This window comes from Anopheles cruzii, chromosome 3 (assembly GCF_943734635.1).
Source record: "Anopheles cruzii chromosome 3, idAnoCruzAS_RS32_06, whole genome shotgun sequence".
Lineage (NCBI taxonomy): Eukaryota > Metazoa > Arthropoda > Insecta > Diptera > Culicidae > Anopheles > Anopheles cruzii.
Genome location: NC_069145.1, coordinates 44,908,870 through 44,922,827, shown reverse-complemented (window position 1 = coordinate 44,922,827; position 13,958 = coordinate 44,908,870). Strand labels below are relative to the sequence as shown.

Genomic DNA, 13,958 nt, shown 5'->3' with positions numbered 1-13,958 from the left:
AGGATTATATGAAACCGCTTGCTAAACTGTAGATCGAATAAAAAATGTGTCACTTTCTTAACCAGGTACGCCAGAAAACGTTACAAAACGCGCCACATTATGGTAAACCACGTGGTTCGGTTTAAAGATTTCAACCTTTGAACGCAGAGCTAATTTCGCCCGCAACGGATGTCCCACGGAATCCCACGGTGGATGACGAACCGCAAGGGAGACGGGAAATGGGAGACAGAATCTTCCAGCAACAATGTAATAAAAACAGCCCCGGGCACCGTAACACCGTCGGTGTGAACGTTCAAATATCCCCCGGGTCGAACTGATGAAATTTCCAGCTCATCTATTCCAGCCTCCAACGCAAACGCCACGTGCGCTCGGGCTGAAAACGAAGGTAGGAAAAAAAAACCCGGCAACATGTTCATCTTAAAAGTGGAGGGCACGGGCAGCATTTTAAATTGTTTACATTACCATTAAATCTAAATTATGTACAATTTATTGTAGCCAAGCATTCTTGTTTGATAGCTGGCGACCGAAACATTCCTGTCAGACGTCCGACGCCATGATGGCCGCGCCGGTCGCGACCGGCATTGATAGTACGGAACAAGCGGGGCGGACAACGGTGCGCCACCGAAATGAAGAGGCTGCCATCAAGGAGTAAAAAATAATGCCCTCCAAAAAATTTACATTCGTCTGGTGACGTTGCCGTTCAGGGATTTAGCTTCTCTCTCTCTCTCTCTCACTTTCAATCAGCACATTTTCATAGGCCTGCCTCTTGATTCAATAAGATGGGTTTTAATTGAAAGCTATAGTATAAGTTAAATAAATTGTTTTTATATAATTTGAAAGTTATCTAAATGTTGAAATCACAGCTCAAAATAATGTCCGTGCAGTTTCCTTACATTTAATATTTAAGTTAATTAACAAAGTACAACTCGGATACTTCATTCAGACAAGTAAATTAAGAGAGTATGTGTTTATATATGTTTAATTTCTTTTGATTTTGGCTTTCAACGAAACGATTATTTCATTCTACAGAAGAACTTTTGAACAAAAATGGGCTCAAAAGTCCCGAGCCTAACACATAGATGGCGCTAGCCTCCGCTATTTCAGTTAGCACTAACCTTTAAAAGAAAGTTATTGAAATTTCATGATATTCTACTCATAAGTTTGAGAGTTGAACCTACACAACTGGTGAGCCTCGTGCGAAGTGCTCAAAAGCACAATAATCTGAAATGGTTGAAATGTAAATTGTCTCGGTGTTTCGGGTTGTGCGTGGTGTAATGTTCTTCGACTATCCTTAGAAGGGAAATACCACCATCGCGTTATTGGAGAGTTTGAAGGCCGAAATTGCAAGGAAACGACCGCATATGGCAAAGAAAAACATGTTGTTTCATCAAGACAACGCACCGTTCCATAAGTCAATCAAAGCAATAGCAAAACTACATGTTTTCGCCAGATTTGACTCCCAGAAACTACTGGATATTTCCAGATATTATAAGAACCCTCACCAGTAAGAAATTTTGATGTGATGTGAAGCGAAGATAAATTGATAAGTTGTTCTGGTATTGAAATGCTAGAACGGTGCTGAAATAATTGTGTGGCTCTTGATGGTGATTACGTTGAAGAATAAAGCAATTTTTTTTACCCCGAGGTTTTTCAACACATGTGGTAGGTCTGGGCTGAGACTAGCATCTTCTAATCTGTTCCTATTGCTAATTACACTTCCTTGGGATCTTTGTTGCAAATCTTGCATGATGTTTCTAAATTGTGTATCCTGTTGTGATGCTAGAGCCTTTGGCTGCGATCACCAAGCATTCTGCTACTTCAACACTACTAGTTACTGTTGGCGTTCCTTTTTTTATGATCAGCTGTTCTCGGTGTGCGTCGCCACGCGTTCCGTAGTTTTGGAGAAAAATCGGTACAGACTGACAAACATTCATTTTTATATGAACTTATTGATTACTTAGATTAACTTATTTATGAACACCAATTAATACACAAACTGATGTTTATAGCAATGCCATAGAAATAATATCCAATACAACTAGCGGGAAAACAAATTGTTCGAGAGATTATTTTCTACCACAGTTTAGAACGGAACAGATCGAACGATTTTGAAGTTCACTTCGTTCACACTCAGTTATCCGAAGTTAGAAAATTGAATTAAAAATAACCGATTCGATAATAATGCAAACTAAAGTGTTTCTTCAAAAACGATTGAAGAAACATTATTTTCCACGTGATCAATTTCAAAACCCGGACGTGTTTGTTTGCTGATGAAGTTTCGTTCAGCACCCAAGCCTTCAAAATTGACCCGAGCACTTGCTCCGGCATCCCATAGACGGGTCGGAGTGGCTTCACTTTCGGACGGGTGAAGTCTCCAATCCTGTTACGTGCCAGCGACCCAGCCAGGGTGTTGCTGTGTATTAAAAAGTGAAGCATGTGCCTAAGTCAGCCGGACACCTTGCCATCAGTCGGCCGGGCCACGGATGTGTGAAAGGCTGTCTTTCCCACTTAATTGCTAACGGAAACAAAGGGCCGCCTGCCTGCCAAGTGCTGGGCGTTAAATTTTACAAACCCGCCAAGCGGCAAAATCCAGCAGGAGGTTGCCTCCCGGCCGTCGCTAAATATTTAGTCCACCGGCCGGGAGTGGCGTGTAGCCGCGCCGCGCGTTTTCCGGTGCACATGATGAAGCAGATAAAATGCAATCGGTACGGGAGCGCAAGATTTAATGTTTCGATAGGATTAACTCCGCTTTTTTTGCTTCTGTGCTGGCGCTGGCGAAAAGGCTTCATCCTCTGCGGCTCGCTCTTTTATGGTTGCGATTTTTCCTCCATTTTTCCCGGCGCTCTTTCGCCGGGACTCTTTTTTCACACTTCGCGCGCACCGGCAGATACCTTGACTTCGGTTTCGGTGGCCTGGTTTTTTGCGCACCCTCCGCTAGCCATCGCGCTGCTGCGAAAGTCCAACCCATTCATTTATTGTTATCCTTGCTGCTATGTTGTGCCTCGGTTATCCGCTCCGTCGGTTGCCTTTCTGTGCCGCATCTCGGGGTTTCGATCATGTCCCTTTTTGGACAGTGAAAAATTGTTTCACCGTATCGCCGAGCATCGGTTACAACGGATGCTTCCACGGCGGGAGAGACGATGAGAGAAAACGAGACAAAAAACAAAGAGGGACGATGATCAACAATCAATGGGTTCGCCATATTTCGTGGGTCTTGAAGTATGTGTTTTTCTTCTTGCAAAACTCGCTGTCTCACACTGTCCGGCCCTCGGCGGCGTCCGTTGCATACGATAACCCGGTCCACTTGTTGGGAAAATCTTTTCGTGAAGGCGATTTATGCTGCGCTTCTGGAAAAACCTTCGCCCAACACACACACACAGTCGGCCGTGGAGTAGAGTGGATTGGCCTCCGTAAATCCGGAGACTATCGCAGAAGTTCTATAATCCAAAGTGATTCACCCAAATTACGCTATCCTCTGTCTGTCTGACCACAACGTACGAGCTTAATGCGATTGTTTGCCGTTTGCACACGCGGACAAGCGATTATTGCACCGCGCACTGCATCACCACCACCACGACGCCTCGAAACAATCCTGGCCGGCGTGCTCGAAAGGAGTTCTCGGAGGAGTTTTTGTCCACAGGGCTCGCTGGCTGGCTGGCTGGCTAGTTAAAATATTTTTGCACCCTTCACCATTTTGTGTCGAGGAGGCTCGGGGTGGCATCGGCCTGCTTCGCCCCCCTCCTTCCGATGACCACGCCTGCTTCGTACGGACCCAAGTATGCTCCAAGCGCTACCGAAAAGCGCTGCTATTATTTATGCTTTTTTGTTATTTATTTTATGCCATATTTTTATCCCTTCCATCTCACCGGGACCGGGGCGAAGGACACAGGGCCACAGGGACTCGAAGGACCACCGGGCGTCGCCGCTGTTCCACTCCCGCCCGGCTCGGCTCGTACCGTTGAGAGCGGGTGAGATAAATTTCCAAAATAGCAATAACCCACCCCAAGGAACCGGGTTCATCGGTTTTTACAATTCATTGTTGCCCCGATGTCGCTGCCTCGCGACAATCCACACACACACACACGAACACGAGGACACATGAGCGTGTGTGTTGGCACCGAAAATCTCGTGGCGCGCATGTGAGTCGAAACTGTAAGTGGAAGGTTTTGTTTTCCGCGCGGGTTTATGCTGACAAAAGAACGGAGCACATCGTTTACGGTGAGTGATGAATATTTAACCCGCAATGATAGGAAGCTTATTTATGTAGTGTCGCGTTTCCCGCGAGCCGAACCGCGCGGCACGCGGCACCCGCGGAAGGTGCACAATAACCGGTTCTCCTATTGGTCTCGTGCTAGGATCACAACAAACAATTAATCATCCACCACCGGCCGGCTGTATTGGCTTCATATTGGCGTGTGTGTGTGTGTAGCTACTTCGGAATGTTTTTGGCGACCGCCGAATGGTGACGCAAAAAAATACAACCTCGAATCACGAACAACTGAAATGACAATCATTGGGGGCGCGAAAGGCGCCTGGCGGGTGTGTTGTGACACTTGCCTGTCGCGAAAAGGGATGCTCTGTCCCATGGTTGCCAAAAATGGAAATAATTCAATTAAAGAATTAATGACTCTTTTCTATTTGGACACCATTTTGAAAGGGGTTGATGGGGAATAATAAAATCCGATCCACACACGATTCAATCGGACCGCTACCCCCCACACGGGTGCATCCTGTCAAATGTTTGCGCAAAGTACATGGCGCGGCTCCGTTTCTCGCGGGCGTCTGTCCGTTTCCGTTTTGTGCTCTTTCGTTGATTGATTTCGAGCAGCCGCTGGGCTAATGATGAGATGTCATTTGGGATTACGGTAATCCGTGGGGATTATTAAAAAACAATTCCATCACGTCCCTGACGAGTAATGAGGTTTTTCCGTGGGCCTGGCCGAGCTCCGGATTGGCGCATGCATTTCCCGGTTGGATGCACCGTTTTCGGGTTGACCGATGCGAAAGTTGGCGTATAATGGATAATTCATTACCGCCCTGAGAGAGAGAGAGAGAGAGAGAAATTCCACACACAAAAAAATCCCGTTCTATGCAAAAGCGATTAAGTTCCAGCGCGTGTGAAGGGATGGTTAGAGTGTTGGTTTTAAGACAACGCTCGCAAAAGAATCTTTTCAACAATTTTATTTTTCAAACAAAGTAATCTGGTCGACCCCAAAAGTCCGCACTCGGGCACGCCGGCGCCACTGCGAAAGCTGATTTGGAGAGCTTTCAAAGAGCTAAACCACGGACGGTAATTGGCTTAGAGCGGATATTCGGACTTAAAACTGCACTTCCTGTCCCAGTTCCCGGCCGTGGTCCGGCCAGCCAGAAACGCACACGTACGCCAGCTGCTGTCGCAGCCTTCGCCGGTGGCGGACGTACTCCGTTCGACAGAACCGTGTGATGGTACGTGCCCCGGAAGTCCCGCTTCCGGTTCCAACCGCTGCCAGCGCTGCGTAGAACAGACAGAGAAAGAGCGCGACAGCGAGAGACAGCGAGTGAGAGCGAGAGAGTGAGAGAGTCTTAACAACGCCATAATTAGTTCCCCAAGTTTCTGGTCAACTCTGACGGCTCCCTTGAACAGCTTGACCGCAAAAGCGTGGTGCGACGACTGTGGTCGATTTTTCCGCTGTTCGCTCTCCAGGACCCCACGCTAGACTTATTATTATTATTATGCTTCACGCTCGAGTAAACACGGTGTTTGAACACATTCCGGGGCCGTTTCCTAGCCGGGCGTGCCGAGGTCCACATATGAGCGCCGGAACGTGAATACGGAGCGCAACTAAAGCGGAAAATGCTCAAGTTGATGAACGTGCCGTTGAACGGGAGGCCGTGAGTGGACACATTTTAGTGGCGAATCAATTTGTGGCTCCTGCAAAAAATTTCGGTGGTGTTCCCAATTGGGCATGTTTGAGTTTTGAAATTTTATTTGGTGGTCTCGCTTGCTGTCTCGAATAATGTGGAGACCAGAAACGACGATTTAATCTATGCAATGATAACACAATTGCACCAATTAAACAATTTACGCTGAAAGCCTTCAGCGCGCTGCTCGCGCTGGTATTTCCGAGAAATTATGTCCATGTGTTGCATTGCAACATTTTAGATTTAAAACGATAGGATTTGGCATTGATGGACGGCGAGGCCCACTGTAGCTGAACAGACCTCGATTTATTTGTGTCCTTCTACCAAACCTAACATACGATTCAGAGAGCCAGAGCCACCAACCGTTCAACGGAGCCGCGGACTGAAGCGTGGTTGTGACCGTGAACTGCGACCTCGCTAATAGTGCCCCGCTTTTCCAACCATTCTTCCGGCACCGGCAATCGGGCACAAAATCGTACATTTTACATTAGACGATCGCTCCTTCTTCCGTTTCCGTCCCGCTAGAGGCTGACCGTGTTTCCGGCTGCTTGAGCAACACCCAAACCGTATGGACTTAATGTGATGCTGAATTGCACCCTGGCAGCCCCCTGCCCTGGTGCGAATCCGTCAATCCGAAGTGCCCCGATTGTGCACCGCGGACTTTTGGCTTCCGGCAGCACAATGGCGCACGGTGACGTGAAAAGTAGTGTCCAAGGCAACTGTTTGCACAAAAGGCCTGACGGTTCGGACCTAAAGGACCCGAAGCATTCACACGGTCAGCAACTTGAGTAAAGAGAGCAACGTGTTGTGTTGGTGTTTTGCGCTCCTTTTTTAGCGCCATTTTCTTGCCACCAGGAGCCGCCAGACCGGATGTTCAACTCGAGTGGTCGAGAACCTTTGTGCCCGCAACGATCCGCAATTTAAACCACAATGAATGTTGCCGTTTTGCACTCTCGACCGTGTTCGGTCAGGTTTGTCGGACAATGGCAAGGGAAACAAACCGAAGAGGAGAAAAAACAAATCCTGTCTCATTACGTTGCTGTATTTGACGTAGAACGTCACAGTATTTAACAGCCTTTTTTTATGTTTCACATTCGACAGAGCATCTTTGGCATTGAAACCGCTAGTTAATCGATGCAGCATAGATAGACTAAAAACGAACTGTAAAACTGTTCGCAGCGCATTGTTTTAGGGGCAGAAACAATGGTGCATGAGGAGGGTCGCAAAGGCCAATTTCTGTTTCCCCACAAATCCAGCCGTTTGTGGCGGATTGCTTCGTACAAATTACGCATAACTTGCAGGTAATATTCCTTATTGACCGTTTTATGCTTTTGTTTTATGTGATGCACCCAGACTCTGCAATCTAAGAAAACTGTAATCAAAACCTTCCCATTGCACCGAACTTGGCTCTTCTCTGAGAACAATTTGAACCACCGATTAACGCTGATTTGGGTCATTCGAAGTCAACATTTCGAATGCGTCCGCGTTCCTAATTTCGTTTTCACACAAAATTTGATAAAAATTCTTCGATCCATGTTAAAAACATCCAAAAACAGACAACACCTGAAATCGTAAAAAATACAAGATGTGGTATTGGAAAATCATCGAATCACTGAAAGAGATTTAGAACAAGGCCTAGACATCTCATTGAGCAGCGTAACCAATATTTTCATTGAAGTATTGGGTTTTAGAAAGCTCTGTGTGCAATGGGTAAAAACGCTAAAAATGGAACAAAACGCATTGGAATGCATGATTCTCGGCTACATTTAGAGTGTTTTCGATAAGATAAAGTGGATTTTGTGCATTGAATCATCACCGTGGATGAGACTTGGGTCTATCACCATGATCCTGAATCAAAACCAGAGACTACAGGGTGGTTTGAACCGTTTTCTTCGGTTCCGAAACGAGTTCGTATCCAGAAATCGCCCAAAAAGGTGTTACCATAATGCGATGCGATTTTTGGGATGCGATTGGAATTTTGTTAGCGGACTATTTGCAAACTGAATGAATTTGGATTATTGTTGTAACCTTTTAGACCTACTAAATGTTAAAATTCGAAAAAGGAACCCGGTTTGAAGAAGAAAAAGATCCTCTTTCATCAGGGCAATGCGCCCTGCCACAAAGTTCGAAATGTTGGACTATCCACCCTATTCACTTCCATCTCTTTTCAGACCCAAAAAAAAATCATTCGTGAAAAGCGTTTTCCATCAAATGATGACCCCATATCAGCTGCGGAAGCGTAATTTGAAGTCCTTCCCGTTTCTCACTGTAAGGATAGAATTCTTAAATTTTAGTCTCGTTGTATCATGAGCATTGATGCTCAGGGAGGGCATACTAAATAACAAAGTGTATTTCAAATCATAAAAATGTGTTTTTCTTATCGAGGCAAAGAACTTATTAAACAGCCTAGTAAAACAGCTGTCAAAAATGGGCTGATTACTCAAAATGGCCGAACTTGTCACCATAAGAGAGTGACATAAGTAGCAACCTAACGCCACAAAAACCCACGTAGCCCGCGTAAATACAAAATTATGAGAACTTTTTGAACACACCACCATTCTTCGTTTATCACATGATCAGCACGAGAAACTTCAGACGCGGACAAACAATTCGTTCAAGTCACCCAAAGGTCTCAAAGGCCGGTCAAGTTGCGAGCACTTGAAAATAATTCTGGTTGCTACACACTTTTCATTACCTAAAACATTGTCAATTAACACAATTTGTGCCAGATAACACTTGCGTCGAGTGTTTGTGGCCCTTGCTACAAGAGCCCATCGAACGTCATCTCACCGACGCCGACAGACACTCCGAAGTTGGTATGCGTACCGTCCACTCGGTTCACCCTTGGATAGCCCTTAAATTATGCTCATTTTGTCGTTATTGTGCCCTTTTTCGAATAGAATTAGATTGCTCGCTCGCTTGCACGCTCATCACATTTCCCCGTGATTCGTCTCCGTGCTTTTCATTCTTCATTTCGCCGGCTGGGATTTCGGGTCCCAGCCTACCCTACCGGAGGCCGGCCGGCCGAAAAGCAGTCGGCTCAGCAGACTGGTAGCGAATAAAAATTTCGCCATAAATTAGGATGAGCTCCACGACAATATATAAGTATGCCTTCCGAACGAGGCAACGAGTTGCACCCCGGCGTGAGCGAGCGATGGTGTGAGCATTTTTCATTTCTACACCGTTGGGCCGTGGGCTAGAGTCCTGGTGACAAATCCACCGATCCAACAGCAGAGCATCCCTCGGGGGGTCGGACGTACGCTTCTCAAAGCGGGAACATCTTAGCTAGCATTTTTGAGTTCCACAGGGCCACTTCAGGGGGTTTCCGTTTTTCGCTGGCTTGCTAGTTGAATAAATTTGCCATCTTTCAAAATGAGATAGCGACGGCCACGCGCTATGGGCCGATGTGTATATAAATAAATGATTACTTAATATTCAGGCGTCATCTTCGAAGCCTCTCGCTCCGCTGGGAGGCACATCTGTTGGGACAATATGGGCGTAGGTAAATGCGTGGGTCTCGGTCTGCGTTCGGCGGGTCACGGGGACAGGTTTCGCCAGCTGTTTTGCGTACGCCCGACACCTACTTGGGGGCTCGTTTTACTCGAATATAATTTTGTTATCGTTCGTGACGCGAACTGGTCCATGTCACACGCCTACAACGTTGGATAGCACCCGGCTTGATTAGCATTCTTTTCGAGAAAATATTAACTACGAAGAGACACTCCGGCAAAAGAGTGGATGTTGTTTGGAGTATTGTTGAATTTTATTTATTGTATTACATTTCATGTTGCGCAGCAACTTCTGTTCGCCCATCCGCACAGCGAATGTCAACAACATCGACAACAACCGAAGACAAAAGAACTGCCACTGCCATTCGGAAAGTGTTCGAAAACTCAAATCCCGCGAAAAGAGCCTTTCGTTCCGCGGGCTTCAAGTTGTGAACAAAACAGATTCAAAGATTAAATGATTATCCACGAGCCCCACGAGAGGACGAGCACGGCTCGGCTCGATCGGCCAGAGCACTTTGCAGTGACAATGCACCTGCCCGGATCCCTGCCCGACAGTGCCCGAGCGGGCGGAGAAAATTCAAACATAATCATTTCGCCGAACTCGAACTTTACGCTTCCCGATGGATGCGATGGATTCATTTCCACTTTCTCGGTCGCCCGTCCGCCCGCCCGCCGGGGAGCTCATTTCGGAACGTTAACAGCATCGGAAGTGGAAATAACTCTCACCGGTTTCCGCGTTCGAAAGTTCCCAATCGGTCGGGCTTCGGAATCAAAGTTTCTCGAAAAAGTAATCAGCCCCGGTTTTCGTTCACGCGTCGTTTCCTATTCCACTCGACTGGCCGCTTTCGGTGGCCGGCACCGGGATGGCGAGCGGATCGCGTTGTATTTGCGAGCGGGAACTTTTTTTTCTCCACTTTTCTCCCCACGCCCTTTTCGGAGGGTGGGGGCAAACTTTTGCGCTTCCGGATCCATTGCGCGCGGGTTTCACCGCAGATGTTTTCGCCGTTTGCGCCGTCGGCCCGTTCCGCGAGTGAGCGCGCGCCCCTCAGCTCGGAAAGGTGGAACGGATTCGATATGCAGATTTAAACGAATAAAATGTGATAGATTAAAATGAGGATGAATCCTAATAAGCCCGGTCGGTGGCGAAGGACTTACATTTTTCGTTTGTCACCTTCTATCGGCCCAGGGTGCAGAAAAGCATTATCTGCAAGTAGAAAGAGGCAGAGAGAGAGAGCGTAAGAAAAGCGACTTATTTTAGTTACTTTGAGTGAATAGCAGCGCTGGCGCAAACGATTAGGTCAGGGCACGATAGGTCAGGGCCCCGGGGAAGCCCCCGGGACTCGCACGGAAGGAAACTTTTAACTTGACTTTTGATGACGGAACCGCTTTCGGTTGCGACGAAAAGACGATGAATCTGAAATGTAGATCAGCTTCGAGTTTACACAAAGGGCAAACGCACCCGGGCGGGCGGATCTTTATTTGCAGGCAGGAAGTAATCGAGCGCAAGTGGGTTTTGCCGTTTGCCGGTACCAAAACGACCTGGAAAAGTTTTCCAATAGTCCATAATCGGTTCGATCGGTTGGGTGAAATTTTACGTTCAACCTGGCCGGCGAAACGAATGCTGGCGAGATGCAAGAAATCGAAACTGCCAACTTTAAGGCCCACGTTTAAGAACGTAAGTTTGCTAAATTACCAATTGTTCCAATATTTTTCTGGAGCGAACTGCGTGGAGCCAACCCATTGCACAGAAAGGAGCAAGCTTATCTACGCGGCTAATGCATTTAATCAATTCAGCGATGTTCTGTGCCCGAAAAGCAAGCTGTGCCCGTGCAGTGATCCTTTTTGGGGCAACTCGGAGCGATGCAAACACACCCATCAATTGTTACTTTCGCCAATTGGGTGGACCATGTCACCAATTTGCGTTGGTCTGTTGATATGAACAACGCCGGGTATGATTAGCCCACCAACCACGCAAACGTTCCTTGAAGCGTCCGCCTGTGTGTGTGTGTGTGTGTGTGTGTGTGTGCTTTTTTATCCCAATCCACAGTCGCACGGTTCGTAGCGGACCCTCATCAAGGCCGTGGCTCCGGAACCGGAACCCCGGGGGACGGTGAGCATAAACGGACGTCAACGGAGAGCGTCAACGGATCCGCCCTAAACGGATCCTTTTTATTGATGCTGCCGAAAGATTTACGATCCCGGACCGGACCGTACCCGCCGCCGCCGCCGACAGATTGAACGCACCCGATACCACCCCGGCACTGGCACCGAGCTGAGCACGGCAGCAATTTTCCGTCGAGTTGAGTGAAATCTAATCTCACTAATGAGAAAATATGACAAGCTTACGACATATGCTGTGAGAAAGGGATGAGGATGGGCGGGGGGCGGCAAGGGAAACGGTTTCCCGGTTCAGTTACCGCTCCGTGCCGCGTTCGGTGGCCGCGTTCCGTCAACGGTCACTGTTTGGCCACATCGAATGGCCGAGAGAGACAGTTAAAGCTTATCGGATTGAAAATCGGATTTCTACGGCCACTTTTCGGAGCCGGGCCGATGCGGCTCCTGCGTTCACCCGGTGCCCAGTGGACCCCCCGGTCCTCGGTCGGTCGAAACGCACAGTATCGTTACTGTATTGCTATTTTTTGCCTTTGCTATAGCATTGCTGAGTTCCGCCTTTGGCGGTATTTCCATCATCGCCCGGACCCGTCGACATGACCCCGACCGACTGGCCGGCCAGCCCGTTCCTGCAGTTCGAGAGCAGGTTCGTATCGGATTATCGGTGGCCGGCTCGGTGCCGGAGACAATTCCGCTTGCAGTTCGCAGAGTGGCGCGAAAGTCCGGACTCGGCGCACTTTCAGCACAACTGTCAATCGATAACAGGCGAACCGTATCTAATGAAGCTTTCAGCAGCAGCAGGACGAAGCACACACACACCCGCACGGGTCAGAGCTGTCGACGGGCAGGCACTCTAATTCGACCCCCGGCCGGTATCTAATGGCCACAGCCGAACGCCGAACGCTCACCAACAGCACCGGAACATGCGCCTGGCAGCTGTCACGGCAACGGTAAAAGTCAGGATCAGGCGACTGGAACTGGACCAACCGGGGGGCTACGGTTGCGGACTAGCTCCCGTGTATCAATAAATTCACTTGCACCACCGACGGTGGCCCCGGCGGTGTGGCCATTCGTTTAGAGGGGCCGAAAAAACATTTATTTGCTTGCTGGCCCTTTTTGCGGTAGAGACCCCCACGCGTCTAGGATGTGGCTCTGCGTGTTGCTTTGCCAAGGACCTTCCCGAGCTGGATGGCCGAGGCGTGGCACACTAACCGCCCCGGCCCAGGGTTCTCCGGTGATGTACGCGACGAAGCACTGGTCACCCAAAATGTCCTAGAAAAATTGAAATAAATTAATCGAATATACTCCTCGTAGGGGCGGCGGGTGACGGATGGAGTCGGGTGGTTTAGTTCAGTTGACGAAATACAGTCCCGACCCGACTTCGACTGCCTACCGACCGCGCCAGCTACCGTCGGGTCCGGGAAACCATGGGAAACGAGAATGTGATGCAGGAGCTTCAACCTGTTTGCTCGGAGCTGAGCTCAGCCCTAGGAGTAGTGCCTCAAATGGTGCCTCCGGTGGCTGCCGGCTACTCCGGTCCGGTACTATTCGTTATAGTTATAGCTTATCGACAGATTGATAAATGTTGGGCCATGAAGGTACGCTTTGGGATGCCCATTTTGGGTGGCCCGGTTCGGGCGGGAAAGCCGGAAGCCGATTGCTGATACACGTCCTTCGGAGTGTACAAAATGGTGCGGATAAATCAAACGACAAACACACACACACCCAGCAACGGCAAGCCTCGCCACCACCACCAGCACCGGCACCGTACCCGGAGGCCGCATGTTTTTGATAACGACGACGATGATGATCTCCCGGTGGTGGCGGGCCGGAGGTGGTGGCGTAGGCCAATTCCGGGGTGCCGAATAAAGAACTGCTTGTTCATCGTTTTACCGCAAGTAAACGTAGCGCCATTCACCGGTGGTGGCTGTGATTGAATGGCTCACGTGGAGAGAGGCCCCCCCGGCTGATGCCCGGGTGATGGAAACGCTCGAAGCACGTGTACCGTATTCATAGCTTAGAACAGACCGTACATACACATGACTGATTTATGCGAAGTAGATCGAAGAACATCGCACACACACACACACACACACACGTCGGTGTGTGTAGATGGTGACAAATTCCCCGACCGAAAAGCGCCGACCGATTCCGGCTGATTGCCTACCGGGTTGCTGCAGACGTGCAGAAGCCGATTTGCTGACAGACATTTGCTGTAAGCCACGGAGCAGGCCACTGAGTGGAAATGTAGAACTTTCAGCACATTCGTGTCGCAAATGATGTGGGAAATTTGTGTCCTCCGGCTCGGTTTCGTAAACTGCACAGGACCATGCACTACGGACCGTGTACCGTGACGGATGGAAAGTCGTGAAATTTAATGTGTTTTATAAGGCCCCGTACCGTACGTAATGGAAAACATCGTCTTCGCGCTGCTGT

The 13,958-nt window shown here is 48.6% G+C and overlaps 1 protein-coding gene across 1 annotated transcript in view; it reads right to left on the bottom strand.

The window, feature by feature from the left end:
• LOC128272941 (uncharacterized) overlaps positions 1-10,609 on the bottom strand; it is a 28,077-nt gene extending 17,468 nt beyond the window's left edge. Inside the window, exon 1 of the mRNA XM_053010830.1 lies at positions 10,566-10,609. Within this exon, the coding sequence (XP_052866790.1) occupies positions 10,566-10,567 (2 nt within the window). The 5' untranslated portion in view covers positions 10,568-10,609. The remainder of the gene's footprint in view (positions 1-10,565) is intronic.
• Positions 10,610-13,958: the final 3,349 nt, after the last annotated feature.